The sequence below is a fragment of the Staurois parvus genome, unplaced genomic scaffold (assembly GCF_062004578.1).
Source record: "Staurois parvus isolate SC_StPar_1 unplaced genomic scaffold, SC_StPar_1.0 ptg000101l, whole genome shotgun sequence".
Taxonomy (NCBI): Eukaryota; Metazoa; Chordata; class Amphibia; order Anura; family Ranidae; genus Staurois; species Staurois parvus.
This window is the reverse complement of record NW_028317897.1, coordinates 28,791-45,437: the sequence shown is the minus strand read 5'-3', so window position 1 is coordinate 45,437 and position 16,647 is coordinate 28,791. Positions and strand designations below refer to the sequence as shown.

At 40.1% G+C, this 16,647-nt stretch overlaps 1 protein-coding gene across 1 annotated transcript; it reads right to left on the bottom strand.

Annotated features, from left to right (window-relative positions):
• Positions 1-203: 203 nt before the first annotated feature.
• Positions 204-3,859, bottom strand: LOC149467772 (gastrotropin-like). Its single transcript, XM_089671179.1, has 4 exons — positions 3,703-3,859; positions 2,581-2,753; positions 1,146-1,235; positions 204-389 (listed from the first exon to the last, which is right to left on the bottom strand). The coding sequence occupies exons 1-4, from the start codon at positions 3,767-3,769 to the stop codon at positions 336-338; spliced, it is 384 nt and encodes a 127-aa protein (XP_089527305.1). The 5' UTR covers positions 3,770-3,859; the 3' UTR covers positions 204-335.
• Between the last annotated feature and the right edge of the window lie 12,788 nt (positions 3,860-16,647).

Genomic DNA, 16,647 nt, shown 5'->3' with positions numbered 1-16,647 from the left:
CAGTCTTTAAAGCGGAACTTCCCCTTTTGGGTGGAGCTCCACTTTAAGGATGAATTCAGGAATACAGAGCTGCGTCAATATGTGGCTTTTATATCTGTCTGGAGATAAGTTTTTGTGTAAATTAAAATGAGCTATGCTGTCAACTCTCCAAATCTCCACTAACATCCTAAATGTGAAGTTTAAAAAAAAACAGTAATCAGATATTGAAAAAAAATAGCAGAAATTATTTTATTAGGTGCTATGAGTTATGACATCTTTTCTTTCAACAAGTGAATGATCATGCATTTTCCATCATGAGAATTAGTCATTATAAAGAAAAAACAAGATGATTTCTCTTATGAAAGTCGTTTGCTGATTCTCTTGAAAGTAACTCCACCAGCTTCTGATATCTGAAATAAAATAAAAAGTCAATGTGAAATAAAGAGATTAAATGAAGTGATTTAGTTCACTCCTGACAGCTGCTGAATGCTCATCTATAGAACTTATGGACCAATACACACACATGCTGGTGAAGCCTCTACTACTATTGCTCCCACTGTCATCAATGATGGGGCACTATTCCTCCCACTGACACCAACAATGGGGCACTATTCCTCCCACTGACACCAACAATGGGTCACTACTCCTTCTGCAATTGCCAAAGTTTACTCCCACTGACGCCAGGACAATTTCTACTCCCAATGACCACAGTCCAGCCCCTCTAAAGTCTGAAGGATAGTAAACTGGCCCTTAGTTTAGAAAGGTTGGAGACCCCTATTTTAGGACAACGTGGTAATATGGGTCAGTATCGTATTTTCATTTAATTATTTTAATGTCTAGCGATTTTGAAAGTGACACTAAATTCTATTCTATTGAAAATGTTATTGTATATTACATTAAGCACTGTATTGCAACTAAAGGTATGTTCTGTTACTCTCATCCTCCTCCAAATTTCTTATTTTTCTTCTGCTGTGATCTGACTTCCTGTTAGAGGGTGGCTACGTTCATTCTCCATGGTCACACTGTATGTAGGAACATAGCCACCCTCACTCCTAACATGGACTATTGGTTTTGGCTATTGAGCTTTGCCTTATTGGGTATATCCAAAAAAATGTGGGTGACATGTTTACTTTATTTCAGCTAAATTCAATAAAATAGATGCTTACCTCCACCAGTTTTCCCCCGACAATCTCAGATGAATGTTTGTATTTTCCAAAGTCTACAACAATTTTGCTGCCATCCCATTGGACTGTTGCCTGTACCAAAATGCACAGAATTCAATATAAAAGATCCTTAATAAATAATATGTTAGCTTTATTGTAATTCAATTCAGTGATAAATAGACTATGAACAATTTAGAGAGCTAAAGGGTAATTCTTTTTTAATAATCATAACTAGGTATTTACTGAATACTAATGTAGATAATTGCCATCCAATCATTCTCTAATTTAATGTTATTGAATTACCTTTACACTTTATTCTGTAGCCAAATGTGAGAACTAAAACTACCCAATTACTTATCTCTTTCTTGCAACCATGGCAACAGTATATATTTTCAGACAGGATTTGTATACCACTGTGGAAAATACTTCATTATGGCTACTAGATGGCGCTGACAATCATAGAAAATAAGCTGCTCAGTGCCATCTAGTGGCCATAATGTGGTATTTTCTGCATTCACACATTCAAATTGCGGAGAATATGGTCTAAGAACATTTGATTTTGCTCCAACTGCACATAATAAATTTACACAGTTTCGATGGGCAAACAGCTATGCAAATGTTTTATACATACACCCTAGGGAGAAAGGAGCTGCATAGCCAAAAACATTTGTGGTCATAGATATAATCACACTGTAGACTTGAAGCTTTTGTAAAGTCATTTTTTTAAAAATAACAAACATGTTTTGCTTACTCACTCTGTGCAATGGTTTTATTCAGAGTGGCCCTGATCCTCTTGTGGGGTCTTCCACTGGCGCTCCTGTCTTATCCTTTTCTTGGCGTGCCACCATGGAAAGTCACTTCCTATTGTGGCACACCTGTCTATAGACACAGACAGTGAGGCTCAGCCCCCCACTCCCTCATCACAGGATCTGAAGGGAGCCATTGGCTCCCTCTCTGTCAGCCGACTCCTGCCCTCAACTGAAAAATTGGCTGGATGGAAAATTGTCAGATGCAAGCTCTATTTGAGTCTTTTGACAGCTAGTAGGACCAGATGTCAATAGCCACAGTAGAAGATTCATCCAACCTTGCTGTGTAGCCTGGATGGGGAAATCTCGTTGATGCAACAGTATATATTTTCAGACAGGATTTGTATACCACTGTGGAAAATACTTCATTATGGCTACTAGATGGCGCTGACCATCATAGAAAATAAGCTGCTCAGTGCCATCTAGTGGCCATAATGTGGTATTTTCTGCATTTAATATCAAAGAAGAGAACCTCCACCCTAAAAACTCTGCCATGTGCAGATGGATTACCATTGATGCTCACATTGAAATGATGTAGCAATCATCAACTGACTGAGGAGTTTTCATGCTGTCATTTCCAATCACCATAATTGAACACTATCACGTGAATACCAATCCCAGGCTCTACTTACTTTAAATTTTTTGCCGCTCATGGTCTCCATTTCAGACTCCTTCCCAATGGTGAACTTGTTGGTCATGGTGTGGCCTGGGTAGATCTGGGACCAGGTAAAGTCATCACCATTCTGCGCTACTTCTGTGGTGAATTTGAAATCTTTTCCTTTCTGAATTGTTTCTGCTGGAATTCCTGGAATAAAAAGTACACATTTTAATATTAGACTTATCACCATCATAAACGTAAATTGTTATTATAATTTCATGTTTACTTTGATGAATCAGACACCAGCAAGTTTCCTGCAAAGATCATTGTGCACACCAAAACAACCAATTAGACTTTGTTTTTAGCAGTATCTGTACTTCTGACTATGGGAATCCTGTGATTCACATAGCTTTCCCCTATGACGCAGTTCTAGGTGCCTAAACAGTCAATTGCTAGGCCACAGGGCCATATCTTGTAGGTGGGTAGAGATTCTGTAGCCTTGTACAAGCTTCACTAGGAGCATACATAGAGTTTCTTTCCTATGTTCCTGTTGGCAAACAGGGTAATGGGGAAGGTAAATAAAAGTTGGGGGGGCCTTTAAAAAAATCTCAAAATTAGAAATTGCTGAGAGGGAGAATGTTTTTTTTTGGCAAAAGAGACTTGCAAAGTCTCATCTGCCAGAAGAACTTTTTTTGCTTGCTGCTAACTATGTCTATGTACACCCCCCACTGTGTATAAACAATGCAAAAAAGGAAGTGGGTGCCAAGGATGATGGATGATGTAACCCCTGTGAGTATGCACCAGAAAAAGATAATCAATTGCTGCCCAGCGTTCATTGAGAGTGACTGGAGAACCAAAAGAAGCAATGGAGAAGGTGATGGCTGTGGGGGACAGAGCAGTGACTGAGAGCATGGATTGGGCATGGAGAGGGTACTCTTTTAGGTAAGTGTGCATACTTGCATATTATGTCAAGAGCCCCCTCCACCAACCTGGCATAAAGGTCCACTTTAGGTAAAGCTTTTGTAAAGCATAGAATTTCTTTGAGGTGCACATACTTGAGGGAGACATGCAAAAGAAATTGGACAACAGCTGGATTGTGATCACCTCATGTCCATGGCTAATAGTTTTAAATGAGCCCAAAAATAAATTTTCTTACCAATCAACTGCATGAAGGCTTCATAGTTCTCCTGGCTTTCCACCTCATATTTTCCAGAGAAACTCATGGTGTCTCTGCAAGTCTAGTAGGGCTATAGAAGAGGAGATGGTGTAGTGGGAATGATGAGTTGTTACAATGAGCTACTATGGTTATTTAAATGTTTTTCTACCCCATCACCCCTCCCACCTCCATGCTTACCACCAGCACTCCACAAATCCTCATTGTCCAGTCTGTCCAATTCCAAGGAGTGCCACCTGGTGACTCACCTGTATTGGTGTTATTGAACTGCAGATAAGCACTCCGTTTATTGCCCTGAAATCTAAGTATGATCCAGCTACTCAGGAACAATGGAAATTTCCTTTTTACTGTAGTAGTTCTCAAGTCTGACCAACTCAAAGAGTGATTAGGATAATTTGAATTAACTTAGATGTAAGCTTAAAGTGTATTTTCATGTTTGCAGTAATATTTTAGAAACCCCCACTTGTTGGTTATGTGCTCCTACATACACAGCAGTTTTTTTAAATATTTTTTAAAGTTATGTTATGTAAATGAGAACATGTAACAATTGTAAAGTAAGTGCTATCCCGATTTGGCTGCAAAAGTGGAATTACACTTTAAAGCCAACATGTGCTTTATCGTTGCATCTGCATATCTTTACCTACCCATCACTCCCCTGCTGCACTATTCAACCGCAGAAGTGAAGTGACAAACACCATATTATTTGATCCCCATTTGATCCAGGTAATATCCAATTGCCTCTCGGGGGATCAGGAAATAATTTTTTTCCCAGCAGAAGCAAATTGGATCATGCTTTGCTGTTTTTTTTTTTGCCTTCCTCTGGATCAACTGTGGGTGTAGGATTATAACTTTTTTTTTTTTCTATGGTTGAACTGGATGGACTTTTGTCTTTTCTCAGCCAGACTAACTATGTAACTATGTAACTATATGAACAAACGTTTGTGAACATCTGACCTACTACATGGCCAAAAGAATGTGGATACTCCTCAAAATTATTGAGTTCTTGCGTTTCCAGTGAAGGATACTGTTAATAGTATATAATACAAAGACATTTTAGACAATTGTACATTTCCAAACTAGGAAGGTCCGCTTCTGTTCCAGTTTGTAAGTGCTAATTCTGTGCAATATCTTACACCAACCAATCAGAATCTATATTGTACGGGTCACTGAAAGTATACAAATGGAAAAACTTTTTTTTTCTCTTATGTTCATTGAAAGACACAGCTTTTGATTGAAAATCAATCAGTGCAAGTGGGGCTAAGCTGCCCATTTCCAGGAGAGGGACATTTGGTGTAAAAATACTGAATAGGGAGGTAGCAGGACAGCTCCCTTAGTTTAACCTTCAATTGTCAGAAAACGTCAGTGATTCTGTACCATTCCTTTTTCAACAATTTCATCAACAAGGACTGAAAGTATCCTAATTAGGTGTTCATATTACTAGAATGCTTTTCTGTCTGAGATCCTTTTTCAGAGGATTTTACTAAAAAACAGTTCAGACAAACAATAAGATAGAAGCACTTATTCAATCTGTGTACATGGTAGCTGGAAATCTGATGAGACCCATTATAGCATAAAGCTGGCAATATACTAGTAGAATTTCTTTTTTCATTTTTTTAAATTTAGAGCTTGATGAAAATTTTAACAAATGTTTAACACTGCATGTGTTATTTGTATGGGAAAGTCTATGCGTTCAGAAATCAAATCTTAAAACCAATATTTTGGAGTATTGAAAATTTTTGTACAAATGTATGTACAAATGTTCCTACGAATATCTATTAGTGTATGGCCATCTTTAGATTTGTTCTCTCAGACTGTCACTGAGTGAGCTAGAGTTTTACTACCGGACCCTGCGTTGGACTCCAGTATCTTAGCTCTACATGTGCAATAGTTTTTTGCAGAATATTGAGGCTCAACTGCTGGTCTGCAGATCAGGCTTCTGAAAAAAAAAAAAAAGATTCAACCAATCTTCCTTTTGTGGGCAAACACCTTTTCCTTGCATCTCTGGATGATTATTAAGAACCTTCTGGAGACAATAGTACCTTTTTATAACCAAAAAGTCAAGTATCTAGCTGCTCAACCCCAATACGAATACACATGAAGGGCCCCCCTATATGGAACTTCAATGCAGTGACCATAGTACATATACTCATAAAAACGTCTTTAAAAAAGATACATGCTTTTTTCCATAAATATACTTATAAAAGATACATATTTTTTAGAGAACGTTGACTCTGACAATACTAAAAGGTACTTCCTTCACAACATGAAAAAAACTCCCAAAGAAAGGGAGAGTACCCCGACGTGTTTCGATCATTCCATTTTTTTATCTTCTTCGGGGGGCATGGATACAAGAGGAATTTCTAAATAGACATATAGAGGTAAATGATAATGTACACATGGATAGTAGGTAAATGACATTGAGGTAATTGCCATAATAATACTTACAAAAGGTTTAAACAGGCATTAATCAGAGCAATTATAAAATAATGGTGTCCAGGATGAGACTGCATATTTCAAGGCCTCAATGGCATGGACCATCAAGAAGAGCATTAGTACAAAAAAAATCGCTGTTGCAACTATCCATAATGCTTACTGAAGTGTAGAGAAATAGAAATATTCCAAATCTCAGTAGATAAAAGCTATGCTTAGGTTCTTTGTTTATAATAAAAAAATCAAAAAAACCCATGAGAGTACTGACAGGACTTCCCACAGTAAAAAATACTTCTCTTCATCAACAAAGCAAAAATTTAGTGCTCACCAAACCATCAAGATCACACAGCGAACCACCCTCAGAACAGGAAGCCAAGCCAGCTACAGCAATACATCCAATATATATAGATCTCAATTAAAGATGATCTTATCAGTGGGTAATCCGATGAACCTGTGCTGCCAACAAAGAGATGAAGCGGAAATGGCACCAAAAATGGCGTCTCAATGTGGCCACCCCAGTGTCCGTGAGGGAGATCTCCTCCCCCTGGAATCCGCTGCCGACACCCGCCGCAAAAGCGTGACGTCATGATGTCGTGCCGTTGCCCAGCATGCAACCATGGCTGGCGCATGCATATTGCCACATGATGTCCGGGGCAGTCTCAGGATGCTGCCGGCACGGTAAATAGCCCCCTACAGACTAGTGGATGAAGTGAGATTCCTCCACACCTCAGAAGGTATCGGATAGCCCACAGGGAAGACCTCTCAGTGAAGCCAGCCATATCCCGTGCCGGATTCTCAAAAAAGAGGGCCACCCGTTGAAACCGAGGCCAGTGTCACCCTGGAAACCCTCTATCAAACCCTCTATCAAAAAGCACAGCAAGAAAATTACATTAATCATAACATAAGCATAAATCAAATATAATTCAAATACTACAAAAAATACAAGGTGAAAATATAATGATAATAATAATAATTAGTACCTTTTTATTACAGTTCAAAAATTTTTACAAGCATAAACCTTACCCACCTTTCACAGGTTATAGATGTTCCTTTCCTTCCAATTGGAAGCCTGACAAGGGATCCAAGCATGTCAAAGCCTCTGCTTCCATGGGATTCAAGAAACCTTGGTAGAAAAATTGCACCAAAAGCTCTGGCAAGCCCACCTCTGCATCAAGATTTGTATCCACCTGTGCAAGGCAAGGTTGAGGGTTGGCTCAGATTGTTCACCAACAAATGAGTAGGTCATGTTTATGATGCTTGGCTGCAAGAGGTTGTTTCCTCTGGTTGCAAGACAAGAGTTTCATGCTCTTCCACTTCAGTGCCTTTTTGCTTCTAATGTTCCCCTGGCTCTCCAAAAGCTGATAATCGTATCTCTAGCTAATTAAGATCTTCTAGCTCAAGATGCTATCATCTTGGTTCCCTCTCAAGGAACAAATGAAGAGCTTTTATTCTGTTTATTCATTTACATTATATTTAATTTTCTTTAAAGAGGAGGTGTTCATCTCATCCTGGATCTAAAATTGTTAAGCGCCTTCAAGAAAGTAAAAAAATTTAGAAAGGAGTCCATTTGTTCGGTAGTTGTTTCTTTCCACTAGGGTGACTGATGGGCATTGTATTCTTCATGTCCCGATTTGTTAGTGTTTCCAGTGTTTTCTTAGATTCAGCATGGGACATGATGGTTGCCAACTTCTGGCTCTTCCCTTGGCCGCGCCTCTGCTCCTCGAATATTTACAAAGGTTTTGGGCACCAATCTATCTTTTCTCCACCTCAAGGGGATCCCAATTGTGGGTTATCTTGACAATCTTCTCATGAGAGCAGACTCTTACCATACGCTCCAATACTAATTTAGGTGATGCTACGTGCTATGTGGGACTTCGGTTGGATCCTAAATAACTGACTCCAATTCATCATCTGTAGTAGCTGAGAATAATCCTAGATACCACTCAGGTGAAACTTTTTCTGGAGGAACGTAACAAATTTCAGGCCCATGTCTGGAGTCTTCATCACAACCAGTGGTACTCTTTCTGTTACTGCCCCTCCTTTCTACCTAAAGCAGTTTTGTATCCTTCACTGAAAATTTCTGATAATATCCACCAGTTGGCAAGGGACACATGCTATCAAAATGTTGCGTACTGCAGCACTTAGATAAAGCAACAGGCTGGCAGCATTTTTAAAAGGAAATTTCATCAATGGCAGCTTATGAATTTTCTTAGAACAGCCTTCCTTTAATTTATATCCAATATTTTTTTATCTCCAAAATATTACACAGTGATTTACAGAGTACAGCGTTCCATCCACATCATTCCCTGCCCCCTAAAGTATCGTTAACATTCTTACCACATGGATACTGAGAGACAGCCAATTAACCTAGCAGTATGTCCTTGGCTTGTGGGAGGACATGTAAACACTCAGTGAAAACCTTCCCAAACACAGAATGAACATATAACCTATATATAAATGTTGTTCCTTGCAGGCCTCAAACTCAGGAGCCAGAGCTGCAAGGCGAGTGCTAACTACATGGACACCATACTTCCTCTTCCAGCAGGTGATATACAATATGTAACAGGTAAATGAGTAGACTTATCAGCGATGCTATGACTGGGCTGTACATAGAGGACTCTCCAAAGGTGCCTAAAGGTGACTCTACCAAGGTGTTCTCATTACATTTATATTGCAGCCATGCAGGGTGTGTTCATTAGCGATCCTTTGCTTAATACTATCAAGTTACACCTTGACTATGTTATTCTTGTATAAAGAGAATATAAATTGAATTCATCAAAGTAAAACACCTGAAAATTTTCATTACTGTACATGATTTAATTATTTTTAGCTGAATTTATGATGTGCCTAATAGAAATGATCCCATGTTTTTGTTCCTTAAAATACTGTTATATTTGGGCTGGTGATAACTATGAATTCCCCAGCTGTAACTCCTTTTGGTTTGAGGTATTGATCTCCATGAAGTTCCATTCTCACTTTTGTGTTGTGGCTATGTTAACACATCTTGCTACAATGCTTTATGTGTGATGTGTGCTGGCATTCATTGTGAAAGGCACCCCAACACACAGAAGAGTGCAATGTTTGCAGTGCACCCCAATGCACATAACCTGCATTGTGGTGTACTGTGTTGCTGTAAAAGAGTCATTTGTATTTTTTAAATCTATTGTGGTGTTTTGGCAACCCATTCGTTATGAATGGGCTGCCTTAATGCAATGCATGTTAATGCGAGTTGTAATGCATATTAATGTACTGCAATGAATCACTGAAATGTTAAATGGCCCTAAAAATGTACTAATTAACAGTAGAAAGTGCTTTACTGCATCTTCATCCAACCAAATAATTACATTTGTTGTTTTAAAAAGCAAGTGTAAAGGAAACGTAGCTGTGAAATAAAGCATTTTTTTCCAACCAAACAGTTCTTACGCATTAATTCCTCATGTGGTGTGACAAAGGTGTGTCCTACATACTTTGTGCTAAAATGTGGCCCTGCTTCTCGTCCTAGGAATTTAGGAGGTATACTGATAGACCACGCTACCCTTGAATCTATGCCTGGACAGCCAAGATGCCATAGGGAAAGCTGCAGTCTTTCATATTTTGTACTTTGTAAAATACAAGTGCAGCGCTCACTTCAGGGTACTTAAATGTCCTTACAAGAATCTAAAAGATTGGTGCTCTGGCTCCAAGTGTCCTCCAAACACTTTGTACAGGATACAAATACATACAAAGAGACAGCAACGTGGACACCCGTGTTAAAGTCTTTAATATCTGCAGAGCGGTGACAGTTAAAACAACTTACGCGCTTCGGAAAATAGCCTTAGTCATAGCTATGCATAGCTGGTTTAACTGTCACCACTCTGTAGCTAATAAAGACTTGAATACGGATGTCCAAGTTGCTAGCTTTTTATATTTAAGTATCTATATTTTGTACTTTGAAGGCCACATAGAGAGCCAAGGCCCTGGGAATTTGTAATCTTTGACAGAGGGCTCTACAATACACAATTGGAGGAAAGCAGTAAGGGTCGCTTTCTATGATCAGTGAATAACTCTACTGTGAGTATGGCTGTCTTGGCTAGGTTCATGACACAATTTGGAGATGTGCTTTGAACTGACAGAACATATCCCCTACTGTTCCCCTGAGGAAGCCCTTTGTTTGGACAAAACACGTTGGTATTTACTTTGTGGAACATCTATGTCTCTATATTGGTGCCTCATTTTAAGTGTTGGGATTAAGTATTCTGTACTTCCATTCCTTATGTTGTTGATGTTCTCTATTGAGTTCTGAACAGTAATGTTATGTGTTTAATCGTAAGTCAGGGGTTCACATACCCCTTAAATGTTTTTTTAAACAATTACGGAATAAAGTTGATTGACTTTAAACTGGTTGCAATGTTTTTTTGAGAAACCACCCATCGGCATACAAGTCCTCTATTTTGAGTTTTTTGGGTTCACCCAATAATAAGAAATTGTCCCCAAAAAACTGACAGGTGTAACCAGTTGTGTCACAGACACCCACAGTAATATCCAGTAATAAGCACATGTGTGTAAGCAGTGCTGTACACATTCTAATTTAAAGTGGTTGTAAAAAGCGTAAGTATTTTTTACCTTCATGCATTCTATGCATGAAGGTAAAAAACCTTCTGTGTGTAGCAGCTCTCCCAGCCCCCCCTAATACTCACCTAAGCTCCCTCTCGTTCCATTGATGAGCACTGAAGTCTGGGCAATCTCGGGACTCCCTCTCCTAATTGGCTGAGATAGCAGTGGGAGCCATTGGCTCCTGCTGCTGTCAATCACAGCCAGTGGGCCAATGAGAGGGGCAGGGCCAAGGTTTGGCTCCATGTGTATGTAGACAGAGAGGCTGCCCCCATAGCAAGCTGCTTGCTGTGGGGGCACCTATCAGGAAGGAGGGGCCAGGAGCGCCAGTGGGGGACCAGAGAAGAGGAGGATCGGGGCTGCTCTGTGCAAAACCACTGCAGAAAGCAGGTAAGTATGATGTGTTTGTTATTTTAAAAAAAAATAAGCCTTTAATATCACTTTAATCCTTAGTTCCAAATCCAACAATAACATCTGCAAAAAGAGACTAACTAAACTTTTATTTATTAGTCTTGAACATAAAAAAGCAAATTAAAAAATATATATTCTATTATATTACATTTTGAAAACAAAGAGATTACTATATCACACATACAGCATATGATATGTGTTAGGGGATTAGTGTGTGATTCTTCCAATTTAGTACAATGTTGAAATTCCCATGGTACCTTTATTGCTATACAATCTCATCTTGAATTTCAGTGTGAACCTGATTTCCTTGTCTTAGTTCATGAACTCATAAAACAAAGTGAATGACCCTTCACACACCAACCAGCAATACCTGTAAAGTGTTCCCGCTCTTTGCCATCTTCTTGAAGGCCAAACTGTTGAAAAGTTTATAATACCTCCATAAATATTACTACCTATGATTTTATTTTTTATCAGCTCTTCTTTCAAATCAAGGATGTGTTCCTGCCATAGAAAGGTCTATATAACTAAAATTCAACTATGTAAAAGAATACCAATGAAATATGTAACATTTTTAGTGCCAGTACCAAAACGGCAATTTATGCTAAGTGGATGTGTTACAGAACAGTGTGGACAAGCAGCTGGAAGCTGAAGAATCACTTCAAAGTGGAAATCACTTCAACTTATTCAATTAGTGTCTGTATTTGTCAATCAAGAGAAAATCAGACATTTTGGTGATTTTTAAAGCTGAATTCCAGAGAAAAGTCAAAACTACCCTCACAGTGGAGCTCCCCAGCATTGCAAGGGTTAAATACAAATTTTTCCTTGGGTACCATTAAAAATAATTAAAAAAAAAAAATATCCCTCACTCCAGCAGGTTTCCTCCTCTTCGTGCGGCCAGTACTCTGAAGCCATTTCTGTTTGATGTTCTGTGGTCACAATTGTTCTTTTTTTAAAAAAAAGCTTTTTATAACACAAAATGGAAAATACAGTAGCAATTTAGGGTTCTCAAATCCACTTCCTAACAATAAAATGAATTTAGCATCAGAGATTAGTCCAGCATAAAAGTTCACTTCTTACTTACAGGAGTCTGCATCCTTTTTTAAATTCCTGAAAATAATGGATCTCTTTGCAGCACTAACCTCTTCTAGTAACACATAGGAGTTTATTTGCTAAAGGTGAAGAGTGCAAAATCTGGTGCCACTCTGCATAGAATCCAATCAGCTTCCAGGTTTCATTGCCAAAGTTTCATTGAACAAGCTGAAGTTAGAAGCTGATTGGCTACCATGCACACTGCGCCAGATTCTGAGTAAACCAGCTTTAGTAAATCTCCCCCACAGTGTAGGTAAGCCTTCACCTAATCGCATGCTGCACCTTCCTTCGCAGGTTCTTCTGGTCTCCAGCCTGTGGGGAGGTGCAGCATGGTGCTGGCAGTAAGTACACAGAGTACGGTTGCAGCAAAACGTGGAACTTGTACGGAACAGAATGCCATTGTTACTGTAACACCTTTGCTGTAATGTCAGCTGCAGGATGTTAAAACCAACACAAGATAGCAGTGTCCTGCAAATTCAATGGCACTCACATTCTGCAGAGCAGCCCCATGGACCTTGTATGCTGAATTACACTGGGGAGCAGTGTATCAGGGGACAACTTTTCCCAGAAGTGCTGTTGTGTGGGCAGGGGCAGATATATACAGAAACCTGGGATACTGGACAGGAAGTGAGAGGGGAGAGAGCTGGAGAGAGGAAGCCGAGAGAGACAGTGGTGCCGACTGCTGGAAAATCGGACCAGGCCACAGAGTCAGAGAGAGAACAAGCAAGGAGGAGTCAATGACCGCTGACCTTGCCGCCTTATTCAGCAAGACAGTCTGCCAGCAGGTGACCTGAAGTGCAGTGACCGGACAGAACACTGCACGTGAGAACTCATGGGGGCCCCCATCCCTAAGAGAGAGACAGCCAGGACCTTCTGGAAGCCACAGAGAGTCTCATACACCAAATACGCAAGAAAACACTGACATTCTCTCCATACCTGCTATTATACCTGTACACAGTTGTGGACATTGCATTCAGTTAACACGTGTTGCTGCCTAGTTCCCATAGCTGCATGGTTGAACACATTTGCAGTATACTCCAATCATTAGCGCTTACCACAGTGTACACCTTCTGCAGGCCAGATCACATCAGTGCTCCCTGAACCATTGGCCTGTCCTCCTAAAGGAACTTCTGTCACCTTTGCCATTGGTCACTGCATCCCAGAGTGGAGTTGCCCTTTTGCCAACAAGCCCATTTGCAAGTTTAACACTTTATTTGCCTAAAAACTGCTCTTTTCCCAGCGCATTAAAGGAGACAACATGCATGCCCTTTCCTCCACCTCCTCTTTGCATCAATCCTATCAGCAACTATCCCCTACATCACCTACAGTCCTGTTTATTTATGCAACAACTGGGCCCCACCGAGCGCGCATAAGAGTCTGCACTGCACTTAAAGGGCATTGACTACTCTGGTCAAAGAGCTCTCTTATCTCAGATTTAAACCTTGCCACCAGACTCTGAGGGCATAAAGTGAGCTACTCTCATTGTTGCTAGTTCTCATTGCTCACTGGGGTTGTCACCACCTCAGGTCAGAGGTATTGGGTTAATTTCTGAAAGCAGACCTTCTAACATTGATGGAACATCTGCTATATGTGTTACTTCTTTGCTAAGAGTTTCTAAGAGTAATTATTGCCATTCCAAGTATCAATAACAGTCTGTGCTGTTCAGCCAAGTTTACATTGAAGTTTAATATGAACCTCATATCAGTTTACTCTAATCTGTTTGTGAGTTTACTTTCTGCTGTTAATTTACTCTGGTCAAAGGAACCTTGTGGGGTCCAGAATGACAGAGAGCCTAAAATATACCTCAGCGACTCCTGAGGGGGTAGTGCTAAGTTATAAACACCCTGGCAGGAGAGAACCACTTAGGGAACAACACACAGTTCAATGTAGTGTGACGGTATGAACGGCGAGGTGATCGATGGACGCTATGTGTCACCTCGCATTCGGTCATACTTGGGAGTTTAAGGTGAAATCCACTCCGGGTTTTCTGGGCCACTATGGCAGAGGTAGTTCCGGACCTGATTTTGTACTCCACTGATGACCACCAGCAGGTGCTATAAATAAGGCAGGGCTGGAGCAAAGAGTTGCTCGTGGCCTGGAACTGAGAGAGCTGTGCATGAAAGTGATTGTTATACAAACAGGAGAAAAGGTTTGTTTATGGTTTTGTTTTGGTTGGTGACAGGGAGAAGCCCTTCACCAGTGAGAGAGGAAAAAGTTCTATGTTTAGTTAGTGCCTGGATGGCAAGGGTTTATTTTGATGTTTTGTTTGTTTTGATATTTTGCAAACCTTTTAAATAAAAACTGACAACCAGTCAGATTTTGAAGAAAGCCTGCTGTGCGGTCTACCTTTTTCCCAGGGAAGGAGATCCCCCACCTGAGCTACCCCCACAGTAGTCAAATGTGGCCGAGGAGAGGTGCCAACAGTGTCTGTTTTAGAGGGTGAAGTATGGCCTGGCCAGTCCAGTCCCAAGAGGAAAGTTTCTTTCAGAAGCGAGTCCTTAATATCTTCCTCTTCATCCAGAACCTTTTTCTACAGCTAGTTACTTTCCCTAACAAGCTGAGTCTCTCTCCCTACAATAGCCACATGCAAGAAGCGTGCCAAAACTCGGGTCAGGGACTTAAAGAGACCCTGCTGACCCAAGATGGCTGCAGAGGGTCACATGAGCGCAGGATAGCCAACATGGAATGCTGCTCCATTGACCAAGGAAACCATAGAGAAACATTGTTTTCCTTGGATCTCCTCTCCAGGCTGTGGTGTCACTCAGTTTGAGCACAACCTGCGGTGGAGAAAACAAATCGCACTTACCAACAAGCCTGATCCAAACTGTTAGGGTGAGACTTCTTCAGAAGCTTATCTGTCTCTACCAGTATGGGTTTCTGTCCCTATCTGTAATCTATGTATAGCACATCTGCATTCAAATGGCATCTTGCAAGAGTTCTGCATCAAAACCACCCACAGGCTCTCTCAAAAAAGTGCATGGAGTACACAGAGGAGGACACATTGGTCCTACTCTGGGTTACACCTTGCGCCAGAAATATAATGTGATATAGCAATCATAGAACTGCTGCATTACTTCTCAATGCAGCTGATCCAATTGAGCAAAATTATTGCTTCATGGGAATAGCAGAGACCATCCCATACACCTGCCTTCAAGAGTAAATATTTTTTCCTCAAAATTCAGCTTTAAAAATAGCTCATGAAATGTAAAATATTCTTGGTTGATTTCAGAGGTATATCAGTTTTGTTTTGCAGTACAGTCAATAAAAACCTTGCTGCTTAAAACCAACAAGTAGCAGCAGTAGTAGAGTTTCTGTCTTTGTTAACCTTGTGGCTGCTCCTTTCCTGACAAGATGTTTAATACATTCTTAATTTATTTTAAGCTCTAGTGACATCTGAAATAGTTTTATCAGGGCCTCTGAGCTGGATTCGCAGTCACTGACTAACAACTTGTGACAACGACAACTAGCTGATCGTAGTAGCATGAAATGGCATACATGGATGGTGTCAGGAAAACAGTGTAACACCTGTCACACTTAAACATCACACTGGCAAGTGTGAAATGTGATCACCCATGAAATATGCAGAAGTGAAAGTGTGATTTACAGATGACAAAAAAAAGTTGGACTACTAAGTCCAAATTATATTTTGGTATGTACTGTATATTAAAAGCAATTAATAAGATGTACACATTTTCAGGAACTAATAAGATAGTTGAAAGAAAGTTCTAATCTTTGGCATAAACATTTTTTTTTCAGACATCCAGTTTCCTGTGAATAATGTGAGTAACTAGATCAGCTGCGCTCATTAAGGGTTCCTCCAAAGATTGTTAGGGGTTCCTTAAACTGTGGCTGATTGACCCTCCATTTGATGGCGTCTGCCATGTTCTGGAGCTAATGCAACTTGTCAGAGCCAAGTGCATAATACCATTGATCTTTTTAGCTGCCTGTAAAGGTTGCATTCTCACCACCACAATTGGGGGGCATTTTTCCCTTTTGCCACCACCATCAATGAATTGGTTGTAGCAGAGGTTCCCTGAGACCTGAAAATGATTTCAAGGGTTTCTCTGGAGAAAAGGTTACGAAACACTGAAGAATGAAAAACAAAAGTCTCTGGAATGACCAACAGTAAATAATACACCAGTAGTACAGACAGAGTATGAGAGAGTATGTTTTGTTCCCCCACAAAAGTGTGGGCTCTGGCTTGAGATCTCATTGGTGGTGGGTATTGTGATGGTAAGGCTCCATTAGACATATAGCGGTCAAAAAATTTTCAAGTGAGCTGTATCACTTTTAGCAGATAAAGTCCACTAAGTCCAAACGTAACATTAAATTAAACTACTTGCTGTTTTTTTCAAATACCAACGTCAACTGATTTGCTTCTATGTCCTTCAGCCCATTACTAGGAAA

Coding starts and splice junctions, on each gene's coding strand:
- LOC149467772 (XM_089671179.1), bottom strand. CDS start 3,769: ATGAGTTTCTCTGGAAAATATGAGGTGGAAAGCCAGGAGAACTATGAA. Junction 1,236..2,580: donor TGAGCGGCAAAAAATTTAAA/GTAAGTAGAGCC, acceptor ATTTTGGTACAG/GCAACAGTCCAATGGGATGG. Junction 390..1,145: donor TCGGGGGAAAACTGGTGGAG/GTAAGCATCTAT, acceptor ATTTTATTTCAG/ATATCAGAAGCTGGTGGAGT.